Genomic DNA, 14648 nt, shown 5'->3' with positions numbered 1-14648 from the left:
ATTTTCATCTTAACACGATGAATATGACAGGACTCAAAGAGCCCCGTGTTAGGCCATCTGTCATCATTTTCGGTTCTGTAGGGATGGAGGCTGCAGGGAGGTCAGAGCACAGGACCAAATCCAGACCCACGGTACATCCAGGATGTTTCCAACAGAATAAGGGAAATGCTCAAAACACAATAAAATAAACAAAAAACCTCCTTGGACAGATCAGCCTCCAGGGTCATGATCATTGCTATGTGATGTCAGAAAAGGGATATGCCTTGGCTGCTTTTAACTTTCTACCTTCCCCAAACTCTGCACCACTCCTTGCCTAGATGATGGAGTCGACATTCTAGGGGTGATCAAATCCTAGAGATGAAATCAATATTCAGAGGCTCTGTTCACAATCAGGGCTCAGCTCTTCCCAAAGGGGCCAGCCATAGAGGAGGCAGCAATTCTTGGAGGGGATGAAATGATTCTGGGGGAATGGAAATGCTCTTTTCCTTGCCTACAGCCTTGGGGTGAGAGAGGGATGCTTACTTTCAGGTGGAGCTGGCTGCTGAGTCACGGGTGGTCAAAGTTCACCCACTGGAGCCCGGACGATCACAAGCCCCAAAGACTTCTCTGTTGAGAAGTCCCCACAAAGCCTTGCATTTGGAGTCATTATGTACTATCCCACTCTTTCCTCTGCAATCCAGCATCTTTACCTTACAGCGGTGGGGCTGGGGGCACTGGAACTGGGAAAAGCCCTGCCAATCGGGAAGAAGGCAGGCCAGGGGTTGAGGTATAGTCGGATGACTAGAGTCTAGAATTTTCTTTGGCTCCTGAGTGCCACCCATCAGCCCTAGGGTCTGGCAGAGAAGTGAGGGATATAATTTTTTTTTCTTTTTAGGGCCAGCTGTGGCATATGGAAGTTCCTAGGCTAGGGGCCAATCAGAGCTATAGCTGCACCCTACACCACAGCCACAGTCAGGCCAGATTCGAGCTGCATCTGTGATCTATGCTGCAGCTTACAGCAACACCGGATTCTTAACCCACTGAGGGAGGCCAGGGATTGAACCCTCATCCTCATGAGTATCAGTCGGGTTCTTAACCCACTGAGCCACAATGGGAACTCCTTGAGGGATATAATTTTGTCTCAGCACCAAATCAACATAGTTTGTGTGACTTCTTCTTCTTCTTCTTCTTTTTTTTTTTTTTTTTTGCTTTTTTTAGGGCTGCACCCACGGCATGTGGAGGTTCCCAGGCTAGGGGTTGAATGGGAGCTACAGCCGCCTGCCTACAGCACAGCCATAGCAATCCAGGATCTGAGCTTGGTCTGCAACCTACACCACAGCTCACGGCAATGCTGGATCCTTAACCCACTGAGCGAGGCCAGGGATCAAACCGGAAACCTCATGGTTCCTAGTCGGATTCGTTTCTGCTGCACCACTAAGGGAAGTCCTGTGTGATTTCTTATTTTTATTTTTTTAAAACAATGGTCAGGTCAAGGAAACAACAGTGTATGGTCATGGAGTCAGTGGTGTGGTTAGAAAGATCCAGCAAAAATTTCAGAAAGGATGGGCTGAAGATTTATTCATTATAAAACAAATGGATTCCCAGGCCTCTGGTCAGGCGACTTGGGCGGAATCCAGTAATTGGGTTTGAACCTTTTTTCTTTGTAAGGGTCAGGGAATCTTGCGAGAGTACTGCAGAAGCTCTAGCCCTGTGCTGTCCATGGCTGGCCATGAATCACACGTGGCTGTGAGCACTGGAGAAACGGCTGGTCCAGCCCGAGCTGTGTGCCTGATCGTAAACACACCCTGCCTGCAGAAGACTTAGTAAGAAAAAAGAATGTCAAGTATTTCATTCGAACTTTTTACATTAATTACCTGTGGAATCAATCATAGTAGATTAAATAATTACATTATTAAAATTACTTTGCCTGTCTTGCTTTTTACTGTGGCAGTGGAAAATTTAAAATTACATGTGTGACTTGCATTCCATTTCTATTGGACAGTGCAGGTCTAGACTCTTCAGAAAAGGACACATCAAGTCTGCATATGCTTCTAGAAGGTTCCTACACCCTTTGATACTCATTCTGAGCTTCCAGGGCCCTGGGTCAGAGTTTCTTCCTTGAGGGAAGGTGGTGAAAAGGACTGTGGGGTAGGGTTGTTTCCATTTTTTTTTTTTAACCCTTCAGTGCCATTTAATCTACCAAAATCACAGGAAAATTCTTCTGAAGCAAACCTTTGGTAAAAGAGAAACTTCTAGGCTCAGAGAGTCTGCAGCAGAATCTCCTTGGGGTCCGGTCCACAGGCTTCACATTGGCTCCCGGAGCCTCACATCATCTACACAGCATCCTATTGGGACTGCCTTGGCCACAGGCCATAGAAGCAACCAATTCCTGATTTACCTGGTCCTTGGCAGGGAGAGATGACACTCATATGGAACACATTTTATATTTCTTCTGCTGTTGAATTTTTTCTTGTAATTCTACTTAATACCAAAATCTGCTTTGGGCAAAGCTGACTGTAGCAGGGGTAAGTGGTGCAGAAGAATTCCACACTGAGAACTAGGGTTTGAAGGTATCCAGCGATTGCAAACTCTGGGAATTATGGGTGGTTTTATAACACGGCAGAACAAAACCACCCCTACTTGGACTTAAAACTTCAGGCGTTTAGACAGTCATTCTCAGCAACGTGGGCGTGCCGAATCTCAAAAGCTCTTATATGTTCCATGTCAAGTCGCTCTGCCTCCCCAAGGTAGGAAGTCTACTATATGTCATCACTACCTGCCAAGAATGGATCCCTCTGACAAAATGCTCATTAGTGGTCCTGAGACCAGAACAAGGCTTGGGCATCATCCTTTTCAACTCCATCACTTTGCAGATGGAGAAGCTGAGGCCTTGCAAGCATGTGGCTCAGCCTCGCCTCCCTATTCCTGAGTCAGCCCTGCTTTCATCCCTCCCGCCTGCAGACCTGCATTTCATTACGGGAAGGACTCCAAGAGAGATGTGACATTTCTGAAGGAGGTGCTCATTTTCTTTGCCTTGCTGCCTACTTAGAAAGCATCAAAAAGGAAATCGTTAAAGGTGGTGAAAAAAGGGCAACCTGTGGTCTCCCTTGACATATATACCATAGTTCAGCCAACAGCCAGGTTTTGCAACAGAACCAAACTCTGCTTTTGGAGGAGTGTGAGTGCCGCGAGGCACAAGGGCTTCATCACTTAGCTAAATAACTCAGGGAGAGAAGCTTTCTTTTCCTAGGTAACCCCCATACAGCAGCATGGCCTTTCACAGAAAGGTGAGGTGATCCATCTGAGAAACTATTCACACTGCCTTAGTCATTTCTGCATCTGGAGCGTCTAAATGTATTACAAAATTGCCTGCTGAAAAAATAGCACATCTCTGTCATAGTTACAAAAAAAAAAAAAAAAAATAAAAACATAAATAGTTTAAAAACACTGGTGGGTTTTCAAAATCATTTGATTTGATAACTCTTTTCCTTTCCTCTGACTTTGTCTCTCTCCAGCGGGAGATACTTGATCTGGGCAATTCCCATGCTGTACGTTTTAGATCAAATGATTTATCAAATCACACCTCTCTCCTCACTGGGTATCTAGATGCCCTCAGGGGAGTTCTGGGAAGCAATCACCTAGGGATTTATCTAAATCCTTCCTTGAGGTCTGGGGAGGTTTAACAAAACTGTATTGGAATGAAGGTAAGACCCAGGCCCTCGTTTGGGTGGATCCAAAGATGACTGGATCTTTCCTAAAGCGTCCATCTTCTGCAGAACCCACTAGTGGAGGTAACAAAAGACTGTTGCAGCCTTGGGGAAACCAATGCAAGAGACATTTTGCTCTCAGGAGGAATATGTGGTATCTGGTTTTAAACCTAGGCTTGCAGCCCCAGCAATGGACGAGCCCTCCAGCTAACAGAGAATGGCACTAGAGGGGACTTGTGAGTTTAGAATTTCAGCCCGAGACTGTAAGATTTGGATGAACTCAACTGCCTTCCCAGAGCTTCCTTCTCATGTCACGTGGGTCATAAGAAAGGCTGGCAACTGGAAGCCAGCGTGACATCGCTGAAAAAAATGAGCAGTGGCCTCAGCAGATTCAGAGCTTGGTGCTGGGGTCTCTGGCAGTGGAGATTTTCAAGATCCACTTAAAAAAATTCAGATTCTGAATGAAAGCTGGCCTTGGACTGTTTCAGGGTGTCGAGGCTCTTCCTAAAGCCATGTACACATCATGCTGAGTGGTCAGGGCCATTCATCTCAGAGATGGAATGCCACCTGGTCCTAGCAGGAACTGATGCTTCTAAACAGAACTCTGTATAAATGCTGGAGTGAATCACAGGAAAAACAAAGGAGTGGACATAAAGTAAACTACACAGAGTCCTTAAAAAGACCCCGCCAAAGAAATCAACAACATTTCCCCAAACAGGAAAACAAAACCCAGAAGAAATGTGAAATGAAACTAAGAAGCCCTAAAAGTGTCCCTGTGATCTGTTTTAGGAACTTCTGAAGTGTGTGTCTGCAAGGACATGGGAGAGAAAATCAGCTTTCAACCTCCAAGGTGCCGAGGCCATGGGCTGTTGTAGAGATGGAGAAACTGCATCCCAATGAACGTGACTTTGGATATTGCTTTTCGGTACCATTCTTGAGTGGGGCGCCCTGGAGTTGCCAAGGTGTTCTGGAGGTGCCTGTGCCCAGTGCAGTCTTGGGGCACGCCTCCCTTCCTTCCCCTCGGGTCCTACCATCTTTTTTTTCTATATTCGCCATTTCAAGATTTCACCTCTTCGCAGTCTTGGTCAGTGGAAAGTTCTACATCAGACAGTCCAACTTCCATTGCCATGATCAGCGAGATGTCAGAATCACTGCTTACTGCTGGCTCCTGCTCACCTGGGGAAGAACAAAATTCATCATGAACACTGAGCTATGTCTTTGGATGCTGATCATTTCAATACGATTGCCTTTAATGACATTTCATGGATCCCCAAGAGAAAGGATTAAGAAAATTGCTAATCCAGGGAGTTCCCATTGTGGCTCAGTGGTTAACGAACTTGGCTGGTATCCATGAGGATGTGGGTTTGATCCCTGGCCTCACTCAGTGGGTGAAGGATCCGGCGTTGCTGTGAGCTGTGATGTAGGTTGCAGATGCAGCTCAGATCTGGCACTGCGGTGGCTGTGGTATAGGCTGGTGGATACAGCTCCAATTCGACCCCTAGCTTGGGAACCTCCATATGCCTCGGGTGTGGCCTTCAAGAGACAATGAAAAGAAAAGAAAAGAAAATTGGCTAATCTGTAAAAAAGAAAAGAAAAAAAACCCTAGTTAGAGCCTTTTCTCACTGTACCCTCAAACAAATTCTAAATGGGTCAAAAAGTTAAATGTAAAAAAAAACTAGTAAAGCTAGAAGAAAATATTCCTTTTAAATATATCTCTAAGTATGAAAAATATATCTAATACCTCTAAGTAGGGCAAGAAGTTCTATATGGAAAAGCAGTAGGGAGATTCATAGATGAAAAGATCGACAAATGTGTATAAAACTTTAAAAGCATTAAAAATATGAAAAATAAGACCAAAGGCATATATCACACTGGGAATATCTGTAAACATTTCACAGGAGATTGTATTTTATTTTTATTTATTTATTTATTTTTTGCTTTTTGCCGCACCGGCGGCATATGGAGGTTTCCAGGCTAGGGGCCCAGTTGGAACTACAGCTGCCAGCCAGAGCCACAAGCAACGCCAGATCCGAGCCGCATCTGTGACCTACATCACAGTTCTTGGCAATGCTGGATCCTTAACCCACTGAGCAAGGCCAGGGAATTGAACCTGAATCCTCATGGATCCTAGTTGGGTTCGTTAACCACTGAGCCATGACCGAACTCCAAGGATTGTATTTTTTAGCATATAGAAAGCTTGCAAATCAATAAGAAAAACTAAGGTCCCAACAAAAAAATGGGTAATGGTTACTGCCATATCATTCACAGAAGAGTATAATATAAATGGCCAATAAATAATCAGGTAGAAAAAAACTACTCTTTGTTTATGAAACCTCACTCCTTTTTTTTTTTTTTTTTTTTGTCTTTTTGTCTTTTCTAGGGCCACTCCCACGGCATATGGAGGTTGCCAGGCTAGGGTCCAATCGGACCTGCAGCCACCGGCCTACACCAGAGCCACAGCAGCGCGGGATCCAAGCTGCATCTGCAACCTACACCACAGCTCACGGCAATGCCGGATCCTTAACCCACTGAGCAAGGCCAGGGATGGAACCCGCATCCTCACGGTTCCTAGTCGGATTGATTCGTTAACCACTGAGCCACGACGGGAACTCCAAGTCTTCACTCCTTAAAAAGAGTGTATTAGGAATTTCCGCTGTGGCTCAGTGGGTTAATGGTCCAACTTGTCTCTGTGGAGGTGCTGGTTTGACTCTCAACATAGTGCAGTGGGTTCAGAACCCACCATTGCTGCAGCTGTGGCACAGGTCACAGCCGTGGCTCAGATCTGATCCCAGGCCTGGGAACTTCCATATGACATGGCGGTGGCTGAGAAAGAAAAAATAAGAAAAAAAAAGAGTGTATTGGAGTTCTCCTGTAAAGAGAGCTAAGGATTCAATGTTGTCACTGCAGCAGCTCTGGTCACTGCTGTGGCTTGGATTTGATTTCTGGTCCAGGAAGTTCCATGTGCCACGGGTGCAGGCAAAAAAATAAAATAAAATAAAAAAGAATGCGTTACAGTTAAGGGTACATTGAGGTAGACACTTTGATCAGTTGCACTCAGAACAGAAATTTTCACCTAGTAATTTCAGTTCTAGAATGTATTTATAATGCTTATAATGATTTAAACATTATAGCAGCAAAACATTACAGTAACGAAGTCCAACAATAAAAATATCTCAGTAAGTTATGTTACTTCTAAAGGACAATTTTCTGGTTATAATCATTAAAGTGATGTTTCCAAAGAGTTTGTAGTTGCAGGAGAAAGTGCTTATAGTACACTGTCAAGTGAAAATGGAAGTATGCAAAGCTTTACGTGCTGTGAAGTCAAGAGAAAGTTAATAGAGGCAAGAAAGCCAAAAATGCTAATAGAGTCCTCTCAAGGTTGGGGAGTTATAATTTCTTTTTTTTTTTTAAATTCAGTTTTACTTCAAATCATTCCTCAGTGAACATATATCATTCATCCACTCAAAACATAATTACTGAGTCCCTACAACATGTCAAGGATTGTGCTAACTGTAGGGGGTTATAGGTGAAAGCAAGACACTTCCAGTCCTCAAGGAGCTTACTCGCCAGCAGGCAGGCAGACCACTGTTGACTTGTCAATTGCAACCCAACAGAAGAAGCACTTTGCTGGAAGATGTACCAGATGTTAATAGGAGCAGGTAAGGCGGCTACCTACATAACCATTTGGCCAGTGTAATATCTAGACCGAGTCCTATAGGAGAACTTGTATTTTAGCCAGAGGAATGAAAGGATGAAACTTTTAAGCACTAGCAACAGCATGTACAGATGGCTGGGGGTGATAGGGAGCCTTTTGCAGATGGACATCTGTGCAAGGTGTATTTAAATATGCCTGCGATGCCGAGGCCAGCTAGGGAGTGTGAACAGGGGAGGCTGGGGAGCTCAGATGCCAGGCAGCTTTAAAACCAGAAGCTCTTGTATGTTCTGTTACCCTACATTTGTGGCAGGTTCTCAATAAATGATTAATAAAATTACCACTGAGAATCAAAGTTTCAAGTCTTTTTTTTAATAACCCTTCAAATTGTTGTTTTCTATTTAAATTTTTTTCTTAATCAAAAAGAAGTTCTGCTTATTGTATATTTAGTCCAAATATGTACTAAGTGGGAGAATTCACTACTTTGAGATGTAATAAAAGCTGAAATTTTCTTGTTCCTGGAGCTAAAAAATGAGGGCTAAAGGTATGAAAGCAACCTAAGTGTCCATCAGCAGATGCATACATAAAGATGTAGTATTATAAACACACACACACACACACACACAATGGAATATTACTCAGCCATAAAAAGAATGAAAATTTGCCATTGTAATAACATGGATGCACTTGGAAGGCATTATGCTATGTCAAATAAGTCAGATAGAAAAACACAAATACTGTAAAAAGTCACGTACGTGTGGAATCTACAAAAAGTACAACAAACTAGTGAATATAACAAAAAAGAAGCAGACCTGCAGATCCAGAGAACAAACTCGTGGTTACCAGTGGGGAGGTGGAGAGGGGCAAGATAGGATGGGAGAGTGGGAGGTACAGAGGGTGTAAGATATACTATATAGGATGGATTGTACAACAAGAGAATACAGCCAATATTTTGTAATAACTGTAAATGGAATCTAACCTTTAAAAATTATACAAAATGGAGTTCCTGTCGTGGTGCAGTGGAAACAAATCCAACTAGGAACCATGGTTGCGGGTTCATCCCTGGCCTTGCTCAGTGGGTTAAGGATCCGGTGTTGCCGTGAGCTGTGGTGTAGGTCGAAGACACGGCTTGGATCTGGCGTTGCTGTGGCTCTGGTGTAGGTGGGCGGCTACAGCTCTGATTAGACCTAGCCTGGGAACCTCCATGTGCCGTGGGTGTGGCCCCCCAAAAAGAAGAAAAAGCAGACAAAAATAAAAATTAAAAATTAAAAAATAAAAATTGTATAAAACATCAACATTAAAAAAAAGAGGGCTGCATTAAAGCCCCTTTCCTTTCCTCCTTCTTCTCCTTTTTCTTGTTTTTTTAGGTAAGAGTGGATGAACTAATTCAGCTCATAAGAAGCCCAAAGTTCCATCTCCCAACTAATGATAGTGAGGCGACCAAAGAGCTCATCATGGAGTAATTTTATAACTTCCGTACAGATTTAGTGCCAAAAGCAAAAGCACAGACAGATAAGAGCTCTCTTCTGCAGGAAGAGCTCACTATACCTGCAGCTTCTCACCCTCACTCCTGTCTTCCCAGCCACCAGCCTCAGTGGATTCCACGGATTCATCCTCACTGTGTGTGGTGTTTTTTTTTTGTTTGTTTGTTTTTTTTTTTTTTTTTTTTGTTTCTTGTCTTTTTTTTTGCCATTTCTTAGGCCGCTCCTGTGGCATATGGAGTTCCCAGGCTAGGGGTCTCATCAGAGCTGTAGCTGCCGGCCTACGCCAGAGCCACAGAATGCGGGATCCAGCGCGTCTGCAACCTACACCACAGCCCACGGCAACGCCGGATCGTTAACCCATGAGCAAGGGCAGGGATCAACCCGCAACCTCATGGTTCCTAGTCGGATTCGTTAACCACTGCGCCACGACGGGAACTCCCTCACTGTGGTGTTTTCTAAATCAGAACGTGTGAATTGAAAGAAAATATGGCCGTGGGGACTGCTGTAACTCTGGGCTGCTGAATTCACGACGCTATTTTGGAAACTGTCCTGCACAGCTCTGGGCAATGATGACTTCAAGTCAGTTAAAATAGAGAGTTGCCAAAATCTGCTTCAATTTTCATGATGTGACATTGCATCAACCACAATACTAATCCTTTTCCATTTCACAACTTAAAAAAACATGATCTGAAGACATTTGAAATGATTCTTTACTCTGTCCTATGTTTTTAATTGAACTTGATTTGTTCCATAATTTTTAAAAGCGGGTTTTATCCTTTAATCAAGCAGATGTGTTACTTTGAGGCTATAATAATGCGAATAAAAATGTTGACAAACATTTAGAAGGTTCTCTGTCAGTGGTGTGAATCGGGGAATGTAAAGTAACTATTAACAATATAAATGTACACTGAATTTTATCTTCTTCCCTGGGAAAGCTAATATAAAACTGATGCAAAAATAACATTGGCCCTTATTGAATTCTCACAGCGACTGTTTAACATGGGTATTATTATTCGTATTTTACAGGTTAAAAAAAAAACCTCTTAGTCCACTTGACACAGGTAGTATGATACCAACTACATACTTTTTTTCTCTTAGTTTCATGCTTTGAAAACTTCGAGGAAATTTAAACAGGGAGTAATATGATCTGATTAATATTTTAAAAGATCACTCTTGGAGTTTCCACCATGGTGCAGTGGGTTAAGAATCTGACTGAAGCGGCTTGGGTTGCTGTGGGGCACAGGTTCAATTACCGGCCTGGCACAGTGGGTTAAAGATCCTGCCTTCCCACGTTGCCATGAGCTGTGGTGTAGGTCGCAGATATGGCTTGGATCCCAGCAGCTACAGCTCCAATTCGACCCCTAGCCTGGGAACCTCCATATGCCACAGGTGTAGCCCTAAAGACCAAAAAAAAAAAAAAAAAAAAAAAAAAAAGAAAAAAACCCTGCCTTGACATATTTGCGGCATAGGTTGTAGCTGTGGCTTAGAACTAATCCCTGGCCTGGGAAGTCGTGGGTTTGGCCATAACATAAAAAAAAAAAAAAAAAAAAAAAGAAACAAAAATTACCCTTGCTAGTAAGTGAAGAATAGATTGTTAGGACAAAGAGTGGAGATAATCCAGAAGAAACTACTGCAGCCCAACACGAAACACAGTGGCTTGTTGTAATAGAAATGGAGGCAAGAGGACACGTGGAAGTACTATTTTATTTATTTTTTTATTAAATTTTATTTTTTTATTTTTCGGGCTGCACCTATAGCATATGCAAGTTCCCATGCTGGTGGTAAAATGAGAGCTACAGTTGGCAGCCTCCAGCACAGCTACCACCATCACTCCAGTTATTTTTGATATCACTTATATCTGGAATCTAATATATGGCACAAATGAACCTATCTACAGAAAAGAAACAAACTCATGGACATGGAGAACAGACTTGTGGTTGCCAAGGGGGAGGGGGAGGAAGTGGGAGGGACTGGGAGTTTGGGGTTAGTAGACGCAAACCGTTACATTTGGAGTGGATAAGCAATGAGATCCTGCTGTACAGCACTGGGAACTATATCTAATCACTTGTGATGGAACATGATGGAGGATAATGTGAGAAAAAGAACATATATATAACTGGGTCACTTAACTGTACAGCAGAAATTGACAGAACACTGTAAATCAACTATAATAAGAAAATAAAAAATATAAGTCAGGCTACATTCACATATAAATTTATATTTGAAATTTATTTTGGAAAAGGAATATCTGGCCATATCTTCCTGATTCCCAGGTGGAAATCCCTGGGTAGCTGAGTCACGGCTGCCTCCTTTTGCTTGAGGCCACCACATCTGTCCCACAGTCCATCGCATTGCTTCAAATTGCCTACCTGGCCTTGTGGGCATTTGAATTTGAAAGCTCATATTTAAGGGGAAGGCAGAGGAACAGAGAGGAGGGTAAACCACCAAAGAGCCTACAGACAGCCCGGGAGGCAAAAGAAAAACTTGAGTATTGTGTCATTGATCCAATTCCTTCTTTTCTTTTAAATACTTTCTGCTTTTTTACCTCCTTTATAGGCACAGACCCCAAATATACACCCAAGAAAATGAGACGCTGTATAAATGAACTAGTTGGAGTGGATTTAAAGACAGATCCCAAGTCATTTACTGTCCCGTCTTGAATGTTTTATCAGTGTTAAAGAGCATCTGATTAGATGGTGAGCAGAAAGCACTCTGTTTTCAATGGAGCTTTGTGACCTAGTTTGTTCACCCATAACTATTGCTTTCATGTATTTCAACATTTAATTCTAAGTAAAGTGTGTCAGTAGCCTACCTGTGGTTCACCAAAAAATTCTTAGTGGTGAGATTTGTTTTATTATTCCATTTAGCCCATAAATTATTAACATCTTTGGTTTATTCATTTCCTCATTAATACATAAAATGTTACCCAAGAGTCACAAGTTTCCCTCCTACCTTAGAGGTGGGAATGTCAATTGGCACAGCCACTATGGAGAACTGTATGGAGGTTCTTCGAAAAGCTAAAAATAGAGTTGTCATATGCCAGCAATCCCACTCCTGGGCATACATCTGGAGAAACTTTAATTCAAAAAGATACATGTACCCCAGTGTTCATAGCAGCACTATTTACAGTAGCTAAGACATGGAAGCAATTTAATGCCCATTGACAGAGGAATGGATAAAGAAGATGTGGTACATATATACAATGGAATATTACTCAGCCATGAAAAAGAATGAAATGATGCCTTTTGCAGCAACATGGATGGACCTAGAGATCGTCACATTAAGCAAAGTAGGCCAGACAAAGACAAATACCATATGACATCACTTACATGCGGAATCTAAAATACAACACAAATGAACTTATTTACAAAAGAGAAACTGACTCAGACACAGAAAACAAACTTATGTTACCAAAGGAGAAAGGGGGTAGGGGAGAGATAAATAGGAGTCTGGGATTGGCAGATATAAACTACTATATATAAAAAAGATTGTGAGTTCCTGTCGTGGCTAGGTGGTTAATGAACCTGACTAGGAACCATGAGGTTGCAGGTTCGTTCCCAGGCCTCGATCAGTGGCTTAAGGATCTGCTGTTGCCGGGAGCTGTGGTGTAGGTTGCAGATGTGGCTTGGATCCGGAGTTGCTGTGGCTCTGGTGTAGGCCGGCAGCTACAGCTCTGATTAGACCCCTAGCCTGGGAACTTCCATATGTCTCGGGTGTGACCCTAAAAAGACAAAAAAAAGGAGTTCCCGTCATGGCGCAGTGGTTGACGAATCCGACTAGGAACCATGAGGTTGTGGGTTCGATCCCTGGCCTTGCACAGTGGGCTAGGGATCTGGCGTTGCCATGAGCTGTGGTGTAGGTCGCAGATGTGGCTTGGATCCTGCGTTGCTGTGGCTCTGGTGTAGGCCGGTCGCTACAGATCTGGTTGGACCCCTGGCCTGGGAACCTCCATATGCCACAGGAGCGGCCCTAGAAAAGGCAAAAAACAAAAAGACAAAAAAAAAAAAAAAAAAAGATTAACAGCAAGGTACAGCACCGAGAACTATATTCAATACCTTGTAATAACCTATAATGGAAAAGAATACACACACACACAACTGAATCACTTTGCTATATATCAGAAGCTAACACAACATTGTAAATTAACTACAGATAAAAAGAAGTTATAGGTTTCCCTTTAGGCAATGGGCATTGCAGTTGCAGTTCTGCTATGGGTTTGACATAACTGTCTATAATGGGCCTGGATGACTTGTTCCTTCCAACCTGAGATCTGGCCTGTCTGGTCTTGCGCACACAGCTCAGGCCCATCCACTGCCAACACTCCAATGTTCAGAATCCCAGTGCACTTTCTCATCCATAAAGGCACCTGGTAAACATCTGCAGCAGTGAAACTGAATGCAAGTTCCTCTCTGGTCACAAAGGGTGTCAAATTTATATTTTACTAACTAATAACAATATTAGGGCTTACTGAATACTTAGTATATGTCAGGGACTATGTTAAGTACTTTAAATAGATTGTCTAATTTATTATTCAAAATAACCTATGACATAGGAAGAACTTTTTTCAGGTGCTAGAACAAAGGCTCAGAAAAGTTAAAAATTTCCTGGACCGGGGAGTTCCCGTGGTGGCTCAGTGGTTAACAAATCCGACTAGGAACCATGAGGTTTCGGGTTCGATCCCTGCCCTTGCTCAGTGGGTTAAGGATCCGGTGTTGCCATGAACTGTGGTGTAGGTTCCAGACTTGGCTTGGATCCCTCGTTGCTGTGGCTCTGGTGTAGGCCAGCAGCTACAGCTCCAATTCGACCCCTAGCCTGGGAACCTCCATATACTGCAGGAGCGGCCCAAGAAATGGCAAAAAGACAAAAAACAAAACAAAACAAAACAAAAAAACCCAACTTCCTGGACTTACATGGCAGTAAGAGTTGGATCCAGAATTCATACTTAGGTCTGTCTGATACCAGAGTCCATGAATTTGACCATATTCATACAACAGACCATTCTATCCATAGACCATATACTATCTATATAGCATATCTATACTATATTCTTTTTTTTTTTTTTTTTTGTCTTTTTGTCTTTTGTTGTTGTTGTTGCTATTTCTTGGGCCGCTCCCGCGGCATATGGAGGTTCCAGGCTAGGGGTCGAATTGGAGCTGTAGCCACCAGCCTACGCCAGAGCCACAGCAACGCTGGATCCGAGCCGCGTCTGCAACCTACACCACAGCTCACGGCAACGCCGGATCGTTAACCCACTGAGCAAGGGCAGGGACCGAACCCGCAACCTCATGGTTCCTAGTCGGATTCATTAACCACTGCGCCACGATGGGATCTCCTCTATACTATATTCTATACACCACATACCATATAGAGACCATACACTATCTATAGACCGTATCTATATGGAGTTGAGATTCTTAACCTGAGGGTTAGTGGACTTCCAGGGGAGTCCACGCACCTAAAATGCCATACACACTTTTATGGTTATTTGCAGATAGGCATTTTTTTTTTCTGGTGAGAAGGTTGCTTTTACCAGATTCTCACAGAAACCACAAAAGGCCCAGAAGCATTCCCTTAAGAGGTTTTGCATCCTGGGTGAGCTGGAACCTGTTGCTGTATGCAACCAGAGTAGCTTGGCTTGTTTTTTTTTTTTTTAAATCCATCTTTTGGTTGACATTTCACTGACTATGTGTTCATCACCTTGACAGGGCACTTTTCATATGAAGTCACTGCTTTCCTACTTCATTGTTTCTCTATGATAGTTACTCAAAGCTAAAGCAGAAAATTATCCTGCCCGAATGAGGTTTGATATTTACTCTACTGCCTGAC

General features: G+C 43.0%; 1 protein-coding gene across 1 annotated transcript in view; it reads right to left on the bottom strand.

Annotated features, from left to right (window-relative positions):
• Positions 2143-14648, bottom strand: part of RNF150 (ring finger protein 150) — a 242481-nt gene continuing 229975 nt past the window's right edge. The window contains 1 exon segment of the mRNA XM_021101554.1: positions 2143-4862. Coding sequence (XP_020957213.1) covers positions 4744-4862 — 119 coding nt within the window. The 3' untranslated portion in view covers positions 2143-4743.

This window comes from Sus scrofa, chromosome 8 (genome assembly GCF_000003025.6).
Source record: "Sus scrofa isolate TJ Tabasco breed Duroc chromosome 8, Sscrofa11.1, whole genome shotgun sequence".
In the NCBI taxonomy this organism is placed as follows: domain Eukaryota; kingdom Metazoa; phylum Chordata; class Mammalia; order Artiodactyla; family Suidae; genus Sus; species Sus scrofa.
Note: the sequence above shows the minus strand (reverse complement) of the source record. Positions and strands in the feature narration are given on the sequence as shown.